The 20,531-nt window shown below is 36.5% G+C and overlaps 1 protein-coding gene across 1 annotated transcript; it reads left to right on the top strand.

Annotated features, from left to right (window-relative positions):
- Nucleotides 1-11,296: 11,296 nt before the first annotated feature.
- LOC127176973 (alpha-2-macroglobulin-like) lies at nt 11,297-19,679 on the top strand. Its single transcript, XM_051128888.1, is given in 36 exon segments — nt 11,297-11,315; nt 11,398-11,529; nt 11,892-12,072; nt 12,150-12,306; nt 12,396-12,448; nt 12,577-12,597; nt 12,729-12,894; nt 12,988-13,072; nt 13,161-13,275; nt 13,360-13,480; nt 13,751-13,860; nt 13,950-14,120; nt 14,204-14,425; nt 14,512-14,724; nt 14,813-14,849; nt 14,852-14,961; nt 15,154-15,270; nt 15,386-15,476; nt 15,733-15,880; nt 16,027-16,252; nt 16,323-16,449; nt 16,521-16,642; nt 16,747-16,798; nt 16,877-16,960; nt 17,045-17,221; nt 17,299-17,374; nt 17,508-17,664; nt 17,757-17,831; nt 17,913-18,075; nt 18,160-18,353; nt 18,434-18,646; nt 18,730-18,854; nt 19,004-19,085; nt 19,159-19,242; nt 19,316-19,421; nt 19,518-19,679. Coding segments are annotated over 35 exon segments (4,305 nt in total). The 5' UTR covers nt 11,297-11,315; nt 11,398-11,446; the 3' UTR covers nt 19,559-19,679.
- Nucleotides 19,680-20,531: the final 852 nt, after the last annotated feature.

Raw genomic sequence — 20,531 nt, 5'->3', positions numbered from 1 at the left:
AATTATCAACCTCAGAACCATTTGTACCTTGACTAAACAAAACTACTGCTGCTTTCAGGGTGCTCTCATCAGCAACTTCAACTTTTACTTCCACTGGACAGTCTTCAAAACAACAGTACCCCTCACATGTAAAAACTGGAGCCTGTGTTTGTGACCCCAGGGTTTTCACTCTGTGTCGCTTAAAAGCAAAGCTGCAGTATGGATGAATGGATTTGATTCCCTTGGCAATGACATTTGTCCATTGGAGTCCTTGAAAAAGTCTGTCTTTCTGGTGTTGTCTTAGCTCTTGCCAGTCTTTGCGCTCAATGAAAAAGAAACATGGCTGACGTGGCAAAGAACATATGAAGAATTTAATCTCTTCCTCACTGCTCTGTGTAGAGATGTACGGAGAATTATTTTTGTCTATATCCGTGTCAGACGTCTGTAATATGTAAAAAAGAAAAACATTTACAAATTAATAGATAAAGGCTACACTGTGAAAAATTTAAACATAAAAAAACAGTGAAATGCCTGGCAGCACAGGGTGCCAAACGTTTACCATTAATGGAAATAATGGTTAAAGACCATTTTTTTAAAAACTGTCAATGACTGGCAGAAGCAGCGTCCAAAGAAAAATTGTAAAATTAAAGTCAAATATCCAAAATTTTCTTAAATATTTTTTTCTTTTTTAAAATCATTATTTACAGGTGTTGTCTGGATTATCATCATGAAACATTCTCTGTGAAAATAAGTTTTTTTTGCAGTTAACCACTAGCTAGTAACAACACACATGCAAAAACTAACTATCACTGCATCAACAACTACAGCCTTTAAATAAAATGACATGCAGCATAACATCAACAGTCTATTGTGTTCTCCTAGACTAAAGCACACACTCTACTCTTCAGCACAATGGTAACCCACTAAAATCGGACAACAGAAACCCTTTAAATCCCACAAGAACATTAAACTAACAGATCTGTCTAGATCTCAGCATCTTCACTTAATACAAACCAGTCTGACTTTGTTTCTTTCATACAAAACTTCTTATTGAGAATTAACTGAGGTTTAGATGTTGATGTTTAATTGAAATTAATAAAGTCTGAAGTCACCGTTGTGGAGATAAGCATTTGCATTTGTTGTGCTCTTGATTTTCTTAATAGCTTTTATTTTCTTCCTTGGTTTCTATAACTGTGCATTTTAAAAGCACATTTGTTGTAGAAAGACCAGCAAAAAAGTAACAGTTCATCAGACAAAGCTGGTTATGTACTATGCATAACCTTGTCATCATATAGAGGCTTGATTCACTGATCTCAGCAGAAATCAAATTTCAGAGCATGTTAATTAGTTTTTTGTCACAATCACACAATACATCACTTTACTACTTGTAAAAAAAAAAAAAAAAAAAAAAAAAAAGGCAAGGATAGGTAGAGTCACAGACATCAAGAGCTGGATAAGAATCTCAACAACGGTGACAATTGACAAAATACTAATATTAGCCCTGATCATCACAAAACAAGCTTTTTGTTGATTGTCACCATTGTTGAGATTCATGTGCTAATTCTTGATGTTTGTGTGTGTCAAAAAGTCTCCAATCAAAACACTTAAAAATGTATGATAAAGAAAACTAAAAAACTTGATTATCATATCATAAGATTGTCAATCACAAAGCTTACAAAAACTGAGTTAATGAGCCAACACATTCAGCAATAGCATTCTTGATCTGCTCTGAGAGTCAGGTTACTATGATCAATAAACTGTTAACCATAAATAACCAGCTTTGTCTGACTAGCTCACCTCAATCAGTTTTTGCTCTAACAAAAGTGCCTTAAAAACACATAGTTATAGCAACCAAAGAAAACCAGAACTTATAAAGTCAAAGGTCAAGAGCCCAACTAAAGCAAATGCTTATCTCCACAATGGTGACATCAAACTTATTCAATAAAAACTGACATATAAACATCTGTTAACTCTCAATAAGAAGTTTTGTATGAAAGAAATAAAGTCAGACTAGATGCTGAGATCTAGAGAGATCTGTTAGTGTTTCATGTTCTGTTCATGTTCATGTTCATGTTCTGTCAGTCATGTGATGTTTAAGTAATTAATTAATTAGTTAATGAGTTAATTTTACAGTGAAGGTGTTTGTTTGTAATAATTTAGGAAATGCCTGTAAATTAACAGTGTTGTTATCTTATTTATATAAAGACATTTGACTAATTTTAAGGTTTTTGTTTGGCACCCTGTGCTGCCAGTCATTTGACCGTTTTTTTGTCTTTTGTTATACAGTCAAGGTGCTTGATCATTAAATTCAGGAAATACGTGTGAAATAACAGTGTTTGTCAGCTTATTTAAAAAAAGGAGATTTTACTTTAGTGCCAGTCATTTGACCGTTTTATCATCTAACGGATTTGTTATTGTATTAATTACAGATTTTTTTTTTTTTTTTTTTGTAATTTTACATTATTTGTTTGTAATTTAAGAAAACAGAAAACATACTGTATAAAAATACAGCAGTTTTTCTGTATAAAAGATGTGAATTACTGTAATTTGTCATTAATGTCATAATACTTAAAAGTTTTTAATTTAAAGATAGTTTTACATTGGAATATCTTAACCCTACATCTGTCATAGAATTTCTTTTACTTTCAACTATCCTTTGCTTTATGTCTTTACTTTTTTCCCTGTTTATTAGGTGACATTCCATATCTTAATATCACAAATGTCTTGTAACAGCCAAACTCCAAAATAAATTAATGTGAGTTGGAACATTAAGCCCTTCAGAGATAAGTAACAGGCTATGTGTTAAAAAGGTCAATTAATGTTCCCATGAATGCTAACACAGATTACATTACAGTAATTATATTAAAACAACAAAGAAGATGTTTTTTCTACAGTAGCCATGTAAACATTATTCTAAGATATATTCCTTACATTACAATTCATATGCAGTGGATAAATGGCTTGCTTCAGACATGCTTAAGTATTTACTTAATTGTATTTGGCATTGTATTCAGAGTTTATTATTTGTTACGTTTAATAGAATAAGTATGGGTAAACTTTTCACTTACGGAAGCACAATTTGAATCCAACTTATCTGTTACAGGACTAGAGATTACATCACTGTCAGCCTTTGTGTCCTGCACATCCTGGAAAGACAGAGAGGGTGGGGTCATTTCTCAAACAAAGTCTGTGTTGCACACCAAATGGCAAGCAAATTAAAGATAAAAAGTCACCAGATTGAAAGATGGACATTCAGGCTCTTCTTTGCGGCATGGAGGCAAATGACTGTCCTAAGTATTTGAAAGTTGTTGAAAAAAAAATTCACTGGGTATATAATTTCCCCAAAAATGCAAAGAATTGCACAGGCAATAACAATTACATTTGGCATTAATGGTTAAACATAATGATATGAGAAGCAAAACCCCAGAAAGGATACTCACACTGGAATCAACAGCTATGATAATATCAGCGAATAAATATTACTGAAAGGTTACAATCAGTGTTAGTGCATGCAAATATTCCTTTATGAATGTTAACTTGGACAGTCCTGTCGATTTTTTTTTTTTTTTTTTTTTTTTTTTTTTTTCAAAAGGAAAATAACTTTGGATAGAAATGGTGAAATCAAGAAAAGTACCAAGAACTGCAATTTAATAGGTATTGGTGAAATGTCTAAAGTAACAACTTCATTATTTTCAGAAAATTGGAAGGTTTGTAATTGTTTGAAAAATCTCCAAAGTAAAATTCATGTCAAATGAATGAATTTGTTTAATCCAGGTTAATCTGTGGCCTAACAATAGCTTCAATTTTAATGGCAGTAACAATTGTAAACTACAGAAAGACAGTTTGTAGAGACACTTTCAAGTCTATACAATTGAAAAATTACCTTGAATTTAAATTGGCATTCCTGAAGAATTTTCTTGCGATTTATGAATGTATTTGGCACTTGCAAATCTTTACAGACATTGCTCCAAAACCCATCAGGATTGCGAACACTGTACTCCTTTATATTAGTTGCAGGTCCAGCAAATTTTGTAATAGCTAATGTCATTTCTTCCAGAGTTTTAGAAGTCCTCCGTCCCTTTGAAAAGAAACAATAAATAAATAAATAAATAAATAAATGAAAGACACTATGCTTTTAGGCAATATATCATGCTTCATCAGAAAAGGGTGTTTCATGAATATGTTATGTGCATGTGTAATACAATAATTTCATACAGGGAAATGCAATGTTTGTAAAGTGGGTTTTCTGTAACACTTGCCTTTCCAAATGTTTTGAAAGTGCTGACTCTGAAATCAAAATACACTGAAAATTAAATTGTATCCACATGGCAATGCATCACCATGTCTCACATAACCCTGCTCTGCATCTCTCTCTCCAATTGCCTGTCAACGTTTCTGCTAAACTGAAAAATATTATGCCATAATAACGTATTTACTGTTATTTAAAGTGTCATTGTTCAACAGTGGTAGCCACAGAGTATGATTTGTACAAAAACAATACATTAGGACCAAACTATGAAAAGTTGTATTTGAAAAAATAAATCTGTATATTATAAATATTGTGTAATCATTCTGTAATCATGGATATTTAAAATGTTTTGGATTATGTAGTGTCATATCTTCTGAATAGCTACTAAAACTGTGCGAAAGTGGCTTTGTATCAAATCAGATTTACTGCACAAATCACAGCAGCCAGTCATTGTCCTATTTGGACACTTCACCTGTATATCATGTCACAGCATTTTAGATTGTTTGGTTGAATGGATGCTGACCTGTTTGTACTCATCCTGGGATTCAAATCAGGATAAAACCTGCACAAGCATGAATACCTTTAAAAAATAAGATTAATAATAATTTAAAAAACAAGACCATGTAAATCCACATATTCCTGCATAAATAAACCCACAGCCTACACTTGTAAGTTGATAAATAAATAATTTATAAATAGTTTGGAAAGATACAAAAGTACATTTTGGGTATATTTGGGTCTCTCTCCCTTTCACATAGGTAGCACACTTCATTAATTATTTCTTGTTTCTGTAGGCTCTGTATAGCAGATCAAGCAGCAGTATATTCACAAATAAGACTCACCAGCTGTGAGCTGACGCTTTCCTTCCAGTTTTCCATCAAGTCTTGTGGCAGTCTGGTCTGCACATACCTTCAAGCTTTTGGAGATGGTACTGAGTAAAGGCGGCTATGTTGTCTCATCTCAAAAATGTAAGCCAGTGACACTAGGAGACTGTTTGAATAAAATTCTGCAAAAACATCCAAGCAGTAGCTATGCAGAAAGCATCAGCTAATCTAATTCTTAATTGAAAAAAGTTATTTTCGAAGAGTCATGATCATTCTGAGGAATAACTGATATAAAATTTCACGTGAACTTATAATTCAATGTGGAAACATATAAGCTTGTAATAGTTTGAGGTTTTTATTGTTGTCTTACTGTGTAAGCAAAATAACCAATGAGGAATGCAAGTCTGACCTCGCTCCTATCTTTTTGATACTAACACATAACAGTGCACCAGGGAAGTGGGATGTAAGCCATTGTTTGCTCAGGCCGAAAGAGGGTTTTGACTCAGACCTGAGGGCGTTAGCTTAGCTGATCACCCTAAATCCAAAAGATTTAGCCCTAACCCCCTTTGCTTCAGGGATAAGGGAGTTGACATCTGAGGGCCCAGGACTTTCATCGCCGGATCTCGACGAACCTAAGCAAGCCTGCAAAGAAACGGTGAGACTGATTTTGAAACTCAAATTGTCTTAAGATCTAAATGACTTTTTACAATTCAAAAAAAGGATGTGAGGATGAGAATGGCATGAGTTTTCTCACAGTTTTCTCTTATCAGAAAACTACCCTCAAAATTTATTGGGAAGAGATTTAATGTGCAGACTGGGTATTTATCTGCTTTTTACATTGCTCAACACATGTATCATTTGGAAGAGATGAGATGTTTGAACAGAGATGGTTTTGAGAGCCACAACCACTGCCTTCTACAGCCTTGTGTGAATATGACATGCTAAATGACTGTTGAAATTTGTGTCTTGTTCTCTCTCAGGTATCTCAGCAAGTCAAGGACAAGGTGAACAAACAGGAATATGAGAAAACCAAAACTATCTTCAGAGACTGACCCGAGTCTATGGAAAATGGTAGCGAATATGATCCTTCTGATACTGCTCACTGTTACTCTGGCTCTGTCTGTTGGAATGTATCTAGCCACCCAACATACTGATCCAATCAACCAAAACCTTCTGAGGCAAGTATCTGCTTTTTAAGTAAAGTATCAGGAGACGAGCTGGCTGGACCACCAGAGATGGTTTTGATTCCTATGCTAACAACATGTGGTGGAGACTGATGAACCACACTGCAAAAGTAAATGGACTGAGTGACTGTTACGTGTGTGAACAACTTCCACAAAGTATAACAGGGGGAGACTGGTGGCCTTGTCCAGATCCTGATCCAGACAATATCTAACAACAATCGCTGTAGCAGCAGCAGGCATGCCTGATAACAACACCTTGTGGAACACAGAGAACTTGAACAGAACTGAATGGACAACGGTCAGAACTGTGAAAAGAGTAGCTGGAAGTGTTGCAACTGTGAAAGAAATACCCATAAACTTGACCTGTTATCAGAATGACGGGGACCTAGAGTCTATAGGGGACATACCAGCCAGCTACTGTAGAAAGCTCTACATGGCCCCCACGATAAACAGTGGAACCAAGCGCAGGTGCATGGCCTGTCTACTGAAGACTATGAGGCCAGTAGAAAGTCTTGGAAATGTGCCACAATTTATGATAGCTCGATATTATCTTTCCTTTGTCAGCACCTCAGACCAGGCAAGATGCAAAAAAGACTGTACAACAGTCCACATGCCTGACAATGAAGGTACCGGTATAGTTGAGGAATGGTATTGGTTATGTGGACATGTAGTGTATACTTCACTACCCCGAAGCTGGACTGGCACATGTGCCATAGTACAGCTGTATGGAGCAACAGTTGCAGTTAGACTGCCTGAACAGCTTCACGACAACAAGCCAGAACATCGTCTGACCAAGGTAAAAAGAGAAATCGGCATGAGATTGACCTCACTACAAGATCGTGACAAACAATCAAACTTGGCAAGAGACAACTATGTTCCAAGAGAACATCGACTGTGGAACGGAGCTGAAAAATTCTTCCAATCCCTGATTCCATCGCTTGGTGTATCCTTTCTTCAGAATGAGGTTGAAGTGACAAGGTATGAGCTGATAAGTTTCATGAATACCATGAAAATGATGATGGAGGGCATCAAGGAAGAGCTGCGAGGACTGAGGCTGACTACGCTGCAAAACCGACTTGTCCTGGACCAGATCACTGCCTCTTTTGGGGGGGGGTGTGTGCAATCGTGGGAACTGCATGTTGTACATATATTCCAGACAACGATGCAGATGGGCATATGATAGACCAAGGTATCCAGAACATGACTAAAGCAATAACAAGATTGACCGCAAGGGAAATTAATGCTGATGATGTATGGGGATGGGGTTGGTTTAAAGGTTTGTTGCAGAAAGCAGAATACATTGTGTTAATTGCTTTTTCAGCACTGGCTATGATTCTCCTTTTGCTATGTGTGTGGCCTTGTGTGAATAAGTATGATCAGGAGAGCTGTGAATGCAACCATGAAATCTGTGACTCACCAGAAGGTACTGCGTAATGTCTGGGGCAGGAACAAGCGTAAATTTTTTGATTTAAACTATGAATTTAACAAGATGCTGAAAACTGAGTCATGTAGTACTTCAAGTGAAGAAGAGTAATAAGTAAGCATTGCATAAAAAAGGGTTTAAAGCAGGCCATTGTCCGTGTTACGAGATAATGCAACCTGAAAGAAAAGAAAGCTTCTTCTGTTTGAACATCACAGTGAAAATTGTACTTAAGATCAAGTATGACTTTCATTGTTTTTTATATAGCTATTTTTTTTTAAATATTTGCTTATGCTAAGAATATTTATTATGGCAAATGCTTCTTTTTCACCCTTATGAGAGTGATGGTGTGTTTTGAATCTTAGTGAATTTACACACTTGATTTTAGTTATAAGGGCATATATTTTTATCATTTACATATTATTGACTACAAGTTATCAAAGAATAATCAAAAAAGAGGAGTGTAATTTAATTTTTTTAACATCTACTAATTACGTATATTACATATAACACATTGATTACATTAATATACTTAAATACATTTAAGTAGCATAAACCTTCCTAACAATTATCTTTTGAAGTATAATCATTAGCTAGTAAGCAGCACAGTGGTTGGGATATTGTGTTAGAGTGAAAGGATTTCTATAGGTGACTGCTACATTGGTAAGCGAACATCTTAGAGGGACTGTGTACCAGGAATGAACAAGCCTTGAGACATCAATGGTTTAGCAAGTGTTAGCATGGGGTTATGTAATACAACCACTTCATTGGTTGGATGAGGGATTTTGTTACTTTAAAATGTACATTTTCACTCTAAATACTGGGCTGTGAGCCTGCCTCAATCTCTTTTGAGGAGATAGATAGATATCTTAAAAGGGTTGATGATGCATTATGATTCTATACAAAATCAAAGTGCTTGTCGTTTTCTTCAGCCAATCTGTATGACTGTTGACCTTTCTTACAATAAATACATTTTCAAAAGACTTTTAGCCTCTTGCCTTATTGATATAGAAAATGGTCAGAACAGTAGTTAAGAAGATTTGGGTAACACTTTACAATTTGTGTACACAAATATGCAGTAATTCATGCTGAACTAATGCAGAGATAATCACAAGTTAATAACTCATGAAGAACTAAACCATTTATTAATGATCACTTCATCAGCAACTAATGAACATTCTATATGATTCATAGATTAAGTAATCAATACATTTTTATTAGTTAAATGTGTCATAATGTATTAATTCCCCTTATCACTTATTTTAACTAATAGTGTAAATTAATGTGATCATTACCACTAATGATTTGCAAAGATATCATTATGTTATGACTTTACTTGTTGAGGCACAGAACTATTAACTAATTGTTAAGTAATATGTCATTGTGGTTATAGATTTACAATTAGTTAGTTAGTCATGTGCCTCAACAAGTAAAGTCACAATATAATGATACATTTGCAAATCATTAACTAATGAGTATTTAAAGCAGACAACTGGAAGTTGAAGTACACAACTTTGCACACTGTGGTAATTAACATATGAATTTACATCATTAGTTAATAAAATAAGTGATAAAGGAAATTAATACATTATGACACATTTAACTAATAACAATTTAATGATTACTTAATCTATGAATCATATAGAATGTTCAATTTTTGCTGATGAAGGAATCATTAATACATGCTTTAGTTCATCATGAATTATACATTAACTCGTGATTATCTGTGCATTAATTAAGCATGAATTAATGCATATTTTTGTACACATATTGTAAAGTGTTACCAAGATTTGCTTTTCATTTTCTGTCAAATTCTACAATTTTCCTGTTAACTCTAAAGACTTTTTTTTTTTTTTTTTGATAAATAATAAAAGACATTTTGCCTTTTATCATTATTATTATTATTATGAAAGGACACATCAGAAATGAAAAGAAGTGACATGGGGGTGGGATCAGGAAAGGCCCCGAGTAGGGATTCGAACCCAAGACAGTGCTGCCCACAAAGCTATCTGCATCAACATCTTTGAAGGATATATGAGAATAAAAATATATATGCTATATAATGCATTGTGACAAATTGCCATTCATTTTCTGTACAAATCTTCTCTGAAATCTCATGAAACTTGATACAGACAGAGTCTTGGGCATTCTGAAGGAGTATGAATAGAAATCTTGCTGTCAGATTTGAATTAATTGAAATAAATGCATGTATAAATGTGAAAGAGTGGTCAGCGCAATGTCACAGACTTTGCCATTCATTTTCGGTACAAATCTTCACTGAAATCTTGTGAAACTTGATACAGACAGAGTCTTGGGCATTCTGAAGAAGTATGAATAGAAATCTTGCTGTCAGATTTGAATTAATTTAAATAAATGCATGTATAAATGTGAAAGAGTGGTCAGTGCAATGTCACAGACTTTGCCATTCATTTTCGGTACAAATCTTCACTGAAATCTTGTGAAACTTGATACAGACAGAGTCTTGGGCATTCTGAAGAAGTATGAATAGAAATCTTGCTGTGAGGTTTGAAGGAATTTAAATAATGCATGTATAAATGTGAAATATAATGCACTGTGACAGACTGCCATTCATTTTCTGTACAAATCCTACACTAAAACATCGTGAACACAGATAGAGACATGGTTGTTCAGAAAAAGAATTTATTGAAATGTTCATGGTAACTCTGAAGAAATTTTAATAATGCATGTAGAAAAAAAGGAGCAAACATTAAGTGTTAGAATGTATTTTAACAAACTTTATTTTTTCAGAAAACTTCACAGTATAATGTATTCGAAAGTAATATAATTGAATCTTCTATAATGAACAATATATATATATATATATGTATATGTTTTGTAAATACTTTTTCTAGCACATTTAAATTTTAACCGCTGAATTATAGATGTTCGTCAGCTTTTTGGCCGCTTCGTGTCTCCGTACCTAATAGACGTGCAGCAAATCCACATGGCGGCTCACTTGACCGCGGTCTCTCGAATACAGCTCCAAAAGGATTCGGATGGAAAGCGTGCAGTCACTGACTGTTAATAAATATCACAGCTCTTTATCTTTCGATGCCGTCCGACTATTCTCAGTCCTTGCATGGGCCCATGGAAAGAATTATGAACATGAAGCCAGTTGTATGTTCACAATCTTCTTTCCAAGTTTATTCTCCCACATTAGATTGTCAGAGGGGGTGGTTTACGCGTCATACAAAACAAAGACCTTATTGTGCATATAATGAAATATCAGATTTAGATCTGGGTGTACAATAACCTCTTCCTAAATTCATCCTGTTATTCAAACTATATATATACTTTAAAAACAAAGAGGTATAGGGAGGGGGAGTACAGTAGATAGGAGGGAGAGAGAAAGCACAAACAGGAAGACTCAGAGTAATATCTGGCAGAGAGTTCAATATATAATCTAACACTGACGCTTGTTCACATGCGCACTACTTTCTTGCTTTCACTTTCGCTTTCGAAATAGATCACATTCAGGAGATAGGGGTGTCTTCACTCGCACTTGCCAAATGAGACAGATAATGCTTCATGCAAGCAGAAGTGGTCGAGGGCAAAGACTGCAAGTGTGAGTATTTGGTCCATTGAAAGGAAGGGACAGGGTGGGGACAGTCAGCGCTTCCCATAACTGAGTCGTTCAGGTCATTTCCCAAGACTTGTTTTGTATGTTTGTCTCGGTTGTGTGAGGCTAGTGAACATCAGCTCAATAACAATATTTTGCAGGACTCGCGGGCTGAAATAACTCTTCTGTCCTGTTTGGTCGCTCTTCATTATGCTTGTCAAGGAGCTTTGGGTTTGGAAAGGGCTCGTTTTAGCCTTTGTCCTCTGCTGTATTAACGGAGAAACCTCAGAACCGTAGGTTACTTTTGTGTGTGTGTGTGTTCTGTGTTCTGATGCAGAATGTTGTTTTTATGTGTGCCTAAAACGTGTGTTTTAGAAGTGCTAACTTAGCCCTCATTTTAACATTTAAATTACATCTAATACAAATGCATTTTTTCTTCCTAATAATACACTACTCCATGTAATAACTTAAAACATGGACAGTATATTAACTGTAAATGGCACAATGTTTGTTACATTACTTTTTACAAAACTTAAACTTTTTTTTTTTTTTATAATTTATAAATATGTACATTTATTATTATGATGTTAATTTATGTTAGTTGTTTATGGAGAGGCAAGTAATGTCATCCCCATGTATTGTTGTCTCCCAACAGATCTTTCATAGTGATGTTTCCTAATGTGATAGAGTCAGGATTTGAGGCCAAACTGTGTGCAAGTCTTCTCAAGCCCAATGAAAGCCTTTTAATGAGCATTTATCTGGTTGATGGTGACCAGAGCACTTTACTGCTACAGGAGAAAGCTGAGAAAGAGTTTCACCGCTGCTTTAACTTTCAGGTTTGCCAAACAAGAAATGTGCATTTACACATCATTGAACATTTTGAAGGTTGTTTAAATAACATGTGACTCAACAGACTCCTCAGGTAGAAGCAGAATCAGTGCAGACAGTGAAGGTGGAACTTCAGGGAAAGAACTTCAAGATGACTGAAGAGAGAAAAGTCACGTTCAGACGTTACAACCCTTTGACTTTTATCCAGACTGATAAACCCATCTATATACCAGGACAGACAGGTGTGCTCAGCAAATTCATATGTAAATGTTTTGCATAAAGACAGAAATAAGTCATTCATTTCAGGTTTTTTTTTTTTTTTTTTTAACAGTGTTTTTTAGAGTCGTCACCATGGATGCCAGTTTTGTGCCTCTTGATCAGATGGTTAGCGTTTTCTTTTTCTATTATTATTATTATTTTTAAGACAAACAATAGTAGACAAATAAAACTGTCTAATAGCTACTGTGACTTTCTAAACACTGAAATTAAATGAAGTTCTTATCTTCTTACAGTACAGTATGGTAGTGGTGGAGGTAAGAAATTGCTCCTGTTCACTTATACTGTACAGAGCAATTTAATTTAATATTTATTATTTCATATTAACTATATGTGAAATGGTGAGTCACTCATGTGTTCATTTTTTTTTATTATTTATTCTAATTAGGACAGTCAAGCTAACCGGATTGGTCAGTGGACAAATATTTCCTCAACAAAGTGGATATTGCAGCTTTCTCATGAGTTGAACCCAGAGGCCCATCAAGGCGTGTACAAACTGAAGGCTTTTATTGGTGAAAGGATGATCACGCATGATTTTGAAGTAAAAAAGTATGGTAAGTCCGTTTATCGTGTCACACTAAAAGTCCAATTTCAGCAAGAGTCTTATCTTAGATTTATTTGCTGCTCCTTTTTGTGCTACTAATTAGTTTTGCCCAAGTTTGAGGTCACTTTAAAAGCACCAAAGACACAGAGCATTGGTGATGTGGAAATGAAAATTGAGGTTTGTGGGAAGTGAGTGACCTTTTTTCTTCTTTTTACAAAATATTTTTTTTTCTGCCATTGTCAGTTTTTGACTTTGTTGCTTGTAAAAAAATTCCAGGTACACATACGGCCAACCTGTTCCTGGTAATGCATGGGTGGAAGTATGCTGTCATGGTTTTGAACATTATTATTTTCCTGATGCTATTTGTCCTTGTTTGAATAAAACTGCTCAGGTGAGTGACTGCACTATATTGCAGTAAAGCACTTGTTCTTAGGTTTTTCAATTTAGTAAGATTTTTTAAATGTTCCTCTCTTAGATGAATGAGACTGGCTGTGCCTCTTATATCTTCAATACATCAGCTTTTCTGAACCCCGAATTTAAGAATTTTCTGCAATATTCTCTTGAAGTTAAAGCAAATGTCACCGAAGAGGGAACAGGTGAGCTGTGGCGTTGACATGCTTTAGTATTTTTCAGTTTTATGGAGTTTAGAATGTCAGCGCAAACTGTCTAGTACTGTCAGGATTTACTAAAGATGCAGAGTGAAGAATGATCTAGCTGCATCTGTGATCTTTAATTTGTGCATTGTCAGTAAATCACTCGCAGAATTTTCCCCTCCCACCAGCATTTTTATGGAATTGCACTCTAGCGCTAATTTACCCTCCTTCGTAAATCAGGCCCTAAATATTACACATTTTTATTTCTCCCAGACACAGTCTTGACGAAATCTGAAATCATATCTCTAACATATGAAATTGGGAAGGTCACATTTGCTAATCTTCCTGATTTGTTTGAACATGGAACAGTTATAGAAGGAACAGTAAGTGTAATTTAGATTTCATTTATTAATTTAAATGACTGTCAAAATCAATAGTGTGACCACTTACTTTCTTCACCTCTTCTACTCAGATCAAAGTTGCCCATTTTAACGGGACACCGATTCATAGCAAAGCAGTTTATCTCTTGGAAGGTCAAAGTTGGTCTCCTAGACTGCTCCAGAATCTTACTACAGACAGTAATGGACTGGCCACCTTCTCCCTTGATACAGCTAGTCTTCCTAACAGTGATATTCATCTGATGGTGGGATTTAAGTTCAGTATTTACAAAATAAATTTAAAAGCTTTGTTCTGTTAAAAAAACACTTTTCATTCATTTTTATCCAGGCAAGTGTAACCTCAGTGGTCCACTATGGCTACAATACTCCATATTTTACTACAGATGAAAAAATAGTTCGACTTCTCCGGCCCGACAACCCAACACTAAGTGAACTGAATATAGAGAATATTGAGCAACCATTAAAGTGTGATGCTGAGTTTACAGTGACCATCAAGTATTATTTTATTGGAGAGACTGTTGAAGACTTCAAAACTGACATTGTCTATATGGTGAGAACATGTGCAGTATATGTACATTCTTACACTGATGTCTTCATTGTTTGTTAGCAGTATTAACTGGTTTCTGTTTGTTTCAGGTCTTGTCCAAAAGAGTAATCGTTCATCATGGATATGAGAAGGTTGAAGTGAAGTCTTTTAATGGAGCAGCAAATGGCACAGTGTCATTCAAACTGTCTGTTGGTGTAAATCTGGCTCCTGCAGTGCAGATTCTGGCATACTGTGTTCTGCCCAATGAAAATGTTGTTGCTCATAGCACAGAATTTAAAACTGAAAAGTGTTTTGAAAACAAGGTATGCTCAAAACTAGCCATATAATAGCCATTCAAGCTTTATTTGTATATCAGATCTAAAATGACACATCCTTGTGTTGTCATCACAGGTTTCTCTGCAGTTTTCTCCTGCTAAAGCAGTTCCTGGTGAAAAAACACTCTCCAGATCTCAGCTCAGCCTGGTTCACTGTGTGGCCTCAGTGCTGTAGATCAGAGCGTCCTGATCCTGGAGTCAGGAAAACATCTGGATACTGACAAGGTGTAGAATTAATGTTGTACTACATTTTGAAACTTGGTTTTATTATAGTTTATTTATTATAACCTGTCATAAACTGTACTGTATACATGTGTCAAGCTATTTTCTTAGCCACCTTCCTACATACCTATGTTTTGGTTTTAACCTGGGTGAGTCCTATGACTCCAACTGGTCTTCCTTTAATCACCACCACAGATCTTCAACCTGCTGCCAGTGCAGTCTGTGTTAGATTATCCTTATGATGAGCAGGAGTATCTGCATGTGGGATGCTATCAAGGTGTATGGAAAGACAACATCTATAAATCCTTAAAGGTACAAAGAGGGTCAGTTTTGTAAGGAGTGGGAAAAAAATCTTTTTAATGTTTTGCCTTGTGTGAAAGTAATCGGTTACTGTTCATTCACTTTTGCATATGTTGTTGTTTGACAGTGCGTGGGGCTGAAAATGGCAACAAATTTGGCTATTCGAGAACCTCAGTATCTGTCAGACAGACACATTAATTATGTTAATTCTCTTGATGGTATGGCATTTTTTGCTTTTCTTTTTTTCTATTTGGCCATAAGTAGAATTAAATACTAATATTTTGGAGTTATTGAAAGAGATAAGGTAATTCAATTCTGGTCCCATCATGATCATTTGGTGTCTGTATTATGACCATGTCAGTAATGATATAAAGTTTATATGGATTAAGAAAATCAATGAGAAGCTTGCCACATTCTAAAAATAGTTGTCATGTTTACATACAACAATAGTTCTGCTCTTTTCTTTGTTTTAAGGGATCTATTACGATGTACCAGCGTTTGGGATGAGGTCTGCACGACTAGAAGTTGATGGACCTGACTTGGTTGAAGTTAATTCTCCTTCTGATGTAACCATTCGGACTGTTTTTCCAGAAACATGGATCTGGCAGCTTGCTGAAGTGGGGTTTGTAAAGATAATTTTACTGTGTGTGTGTTTTTTTTATATAACTTCAGTTTTGGACAAAATGGAAATCATGTTACGCAGCATAGGCTTTTTGTGCTCAAGTTCATAATCTGTAGGTGCCATCATAATCACTTTTTTTAAAACAGGGACTCTGGATCAGCTCAGGTTCCTGTCACGGTTCCTGACACCATCACCTCTTGGGAGACGGAGGCCTTCTGTCTGTCCTCCAAAGGTCTGGGTCTGGCTCCTCCTGCTCAGCTGACAGTTTTCCAGCCCTTCTTCCTGGAGCTCTCTCTGCCGTACTCCATCATCCGTGGGGAGATCTTTGAGCTGAAGGCCACTGTCTTCAACTATCTGTCCAAATGCATCATGGTGAGATTTCAGACTCATTCTTATCCAGTCTTATCAAATATGCCACTAATCATATGTGTTTGACTGACAGGTTAAAGTGACTCCAGCTCCTTCCTCAGACTACACTCTTAAAGCCTCCTCTGATGATCAGTATTCATCCTGTCTGTGTGCTAATGGAAGAAAAACCTTTAAATGGATCCTCACTCCTTCTGTTCTTGGTGAGTTTTCCAGTCTGAATCATTGTTTCTTAGTCTCTGTTGTATCTTAACATACATGTCTTGTGTTGTAGGAGTCTTGAATATTACAGTCAGTGCAGAGGCAGAGGCGTCCCAGACCCTGTGTGACAATGAGATTGTGAGTGTGCCAGAGAGAGGACGCATTGACACAGTCACACAAAGTCTGCTTGTACAGGTCAGCGCACATCAAACATCTCTCAGACGTCATTTATCCATGTCCATGATCCTAATGCTGCTTATGTCAGTATGATGTGTTGATGTTATTGTTTTATGCTGCAGGCTGAAGGAACTGAAAAGACAAAGACCTACAGCTGGTTACTGTGTCCAAAGGGTTTGTATGCAGACAATATTTATCATCATAGCATTTCTCTGCTGATCACTGATGTGTTTTTGTCTCTGTGTTTCATAGGTGACAGTCTCTCAGAGGAAGTGGATCTGACTCTTCCTAAAGATGTGATAGAGGGATCAGCCAGATCCTCTGTTTCAGTCATTGGTAACATTTACATACACAAGCAGAAATGAGGAGTTTGTGTTTGGATTTCTAAAATATAGTGGTTCATTTGTGTTTGGTTTGTAGGAGACATATTGGGTCGTGCACTGAGGAATCTTCACGGATTATTACAGATGCCGTACGGCTGTGGAGAACAAAACATGGCTATTCTTTCTCCCAATATTTACATTCTGCAGTATCTGGAAAACACAGAGCAGCTCACCTCAGCCATCCGAGAGAGAGCGACTGATTTCCTTAAAAATGGTGAGAGAAATCAATCAGGTCAAGAAAATACTGAGAAAATAAGTCAGGACACTTTTAATAATTGTCAATCTCAACAGGATACCAGAGACAACTGAACTACAGACATAACAGTGGTGCATACAGCACATTTGGACACGGTGATGAGAATACATGGTAATTATTTGCAACTTTTCACTCTTTCACTTTTTCCAAAAAATAAAGTCAAAATATGGTATTTAGTTTAATTACAATTCATTTAATTACAGATTTATTTACAATTAATTAAATTGAAACTGTACACCACCAGGTTGACTGCCTTTGTCCTGAGGTCTTTTGGCAAAGCACAGAAATACATATTTATTGATCCACAAATTATTCAGAGTGCAGAGGAATGGTTAATAATCAGACGGGATTCAGACGGTTGTTTTATTCAACAAGGAACACTGTTCAACAACAAAATGAAGGTGTGTTATTTGTCACTAAACATTATCATACAAACAATGTCTATCTATCACCAAAAATATTTTACTTTATGTTCCACTAATTTATATTCCAGGGTGGAGTGAATGATAATGTGACCATGACTGCCTACATTACTGCATCACTGCTTGAACTGGAAACTCCAGTTACAGTAAGTTCATCTACAGGAAACACTGTATAAATGCATAGAAAAATTACACTCACAGTGGCTGTTTCTCTGTTTTTGTCTCAGGATCCTGTCGTCACTAAAAGTTTGTCATGCTTGAGGTCCGTCATTGAGGATGTCAAAAACATTTACACCATTGCTCTGCTCGCCTACGCTTTCAGTCTGGCTAGAGACACGGACACTCGACAGCAGCTTTTCAAGAAACTGGAGGATGTTGCTATTTCAGATGGTAAAAAATTTGTTTTGTTTGTAAAAAATTGTCTTTCTATGCTCTTTGAGTTACTGGTGTCTCTTTTGTCCATGTGTCCTAAAGGGTCTCATCTCCACTGGTCTCAGTCTGGATCTGCTGATGACTCTGATTCTCTGGCAGTGGAGATCAGCTCATATGTGCTGCTAGCTGTTCTCACTACAGATTCAGTCACTCCAGCTGATCTGGGCTTTGCTAACAGGATTGTCAGCTGGCTTGTGAAGCAGCAGAATGCCTATGGAGGATTCTCCTCCACACAGGTGACTCAAACTACTCAAATCAAACACATGATTGCTGAATAAGGGTTAAAGTCACATCACTGAACACATTTATTTCTCAGGACACAGTGGTGGCTCTTCAGGCTCTGTCTTTGTACGCCACCAAAGTGTTCAGCTCTGAAGGCTCCAGCACAGTGACTGTACAGTCAGCAGGAGACACTCATTACTTTGATGTCAATCAGGACAACAAGTTACTGTACCAGGAGAAGCAGCTGCAGAACGTTCCAGCCAAATACAGCATTGAAGTGAAGGGCTCAACCTGTGTGTCTGTGCAGGTCTATGCTGTTTACCAGGTGCTTTATATTGCCACTTATTAATTTTGCTCCTGTTCTGATTTGTACTGTTTGCACTGTCACAGATCACAATGTTGTACAACATCCCACCACCACCTCAGACCATTAAAACATTGAGTGTAGAAGCTAGGGTTACAGGAGATTGTCTCAGATCTGCAGGTCAAAATCTCATGATGAACTTCACTGTCACGTAAGTAGTTTATTTTCATTGTAAGGCCACATCATTTTTTTTTTCTTTCTTTCTTTCTTTCTTTCTTAAAATGGATGCTGTTAGTGGCACATGTTAATCACTTATAGTGAGAACAAACGATTTGAGCTCATCTTTTTTTTTTCTTACAGATACAATGGGACTCAAGCAAGTACTAACATGGTTATTGCAGATATTAAACTCCTGTCAGGATTCACAGCGGACACATCAATGGTTAGTTTAGTCATTTTATTTGACATGTAAAGTGCCACTTCTGTTAGTATAACTTGTTTTGAAAACTTTTCAGCTTGGAAGTTCACCACATACATACGCGCCACTTGTGGAGCGGGTTGACTCTGAAGGCGATCATGTCATTGTGTATTTGAAAGAGGTGAGAGAATAGTAACATTCATAGATTGAGATTGTATTTTTATGCTCAAATTGATGTTCTCTGGTTCTTGCAGGTGCCAAAAAATATTCCAATGAGCTACAGGCTACAGCTAAAGCAAGGTTTTCATGTGAGAGGTCTACGACCAGCTGTGATCAGAGTCTATGACTATTATCAGACAAGTACGGTTGTATCCAGCCTCATGATTCTGACATTCTTTAAACTAGTTGATTTCACTGTACAACAAACCACTGAATTAATTTCCTTTCCTCGTTAAGGTGACCAGACTGAGACGGCGTACTCCTCCCCCTGCACTTGAGTGTCTGTTTTCAGAGCTGTTTGTAAAACACCATTCATGGCCTTGCTACTAAATTCTTTAAATGTTTTTCTGCATATTTTTTTGTAGTGTTAAATTAATAAATGTGCTGTCAAACAATCAATCTGATTGAACAAAAAATGCTTATTTTCACAGAATTTAAACTGTTGCCCCCTTCCTTAAAATGGTGGCTGTTAACAAAGCTGCTCTAGAGAGGTAGCACATCTTGACAAAAATGTGCTACCACCTTAATAAATGAGGTCAAATTCAAAATTAAGTCAGGAGACAAGTTTAATGCCTCATCTGAAGGATGCTACATACAGGGGGCGGTTTGATGCGAAAAGTTGCTCCTTTTTAGAGTCTAAAGTCTGCATCAATATCCTTGGACTTTTTGACCCATACAGTACATGTCAGGGAATGAGCACCTCCTGCTGGCCTCACTAAAACTTTGTTCAGCAGCAAGCTAGTTTTTCTCAAAAACACTTGCCTCCCACCAGTGTACTGACCAGGCTCAGACCTGCTTAGCTTTAGTGAGGAATCAGACTCTGGCTACTACATGCAACAGCTGCATTTGGTTGCTGTGCCTTAATAAAGCTGCTCTAAAAGAGGGGTAGCGCATCCTGACAAGCTCAATACGGCCATCAGAATGTGCTACCACCTTAATAAATGAGGAACCAGACTCTGGCTACTGCATGCAACAGCTGAGGGCTGGAATCGGGAATCGCTGTACTATGAGCGACCCCTGCTGGCCTCACTAAAACTGTGTTCTGCAGCAAGCTAGTTTTTTTCAAAAGGTCTCCACCAGTGTACTGACCAGGCTCAAATCTGCTTAGCTTTAGAGAAGAACCAGTCTCTGGCTAATGCATGCAACAACTACTTTTGGTTGCATTTCCTTAATAGTGCTGCTCTAATAGAGGAGTAGCGCATCCTTATAGGCTCAATGCAGCCATCAGAATACACTACCGTCTTGATAAAT

Source organism: Labeo rohita, chromosome 15, assembly GCF_022985175.1.
Source record: "Labeo rohita strain BAU-BD-2019 chromosome 15, IGBB_LRoh.1.0, whole genome shotgun sequence".
Taxonomy (NCBI): Eukaryota; Metazoa; Chordata; class Actinopteri; order Cypriniformes; family Cyprinidae; genus Labeo; species Labeo rohita.
Note: the sequence above shows the minus strand (reverse complement) of the source record. Positions and strands in the feature narration are given on the sequence as shown.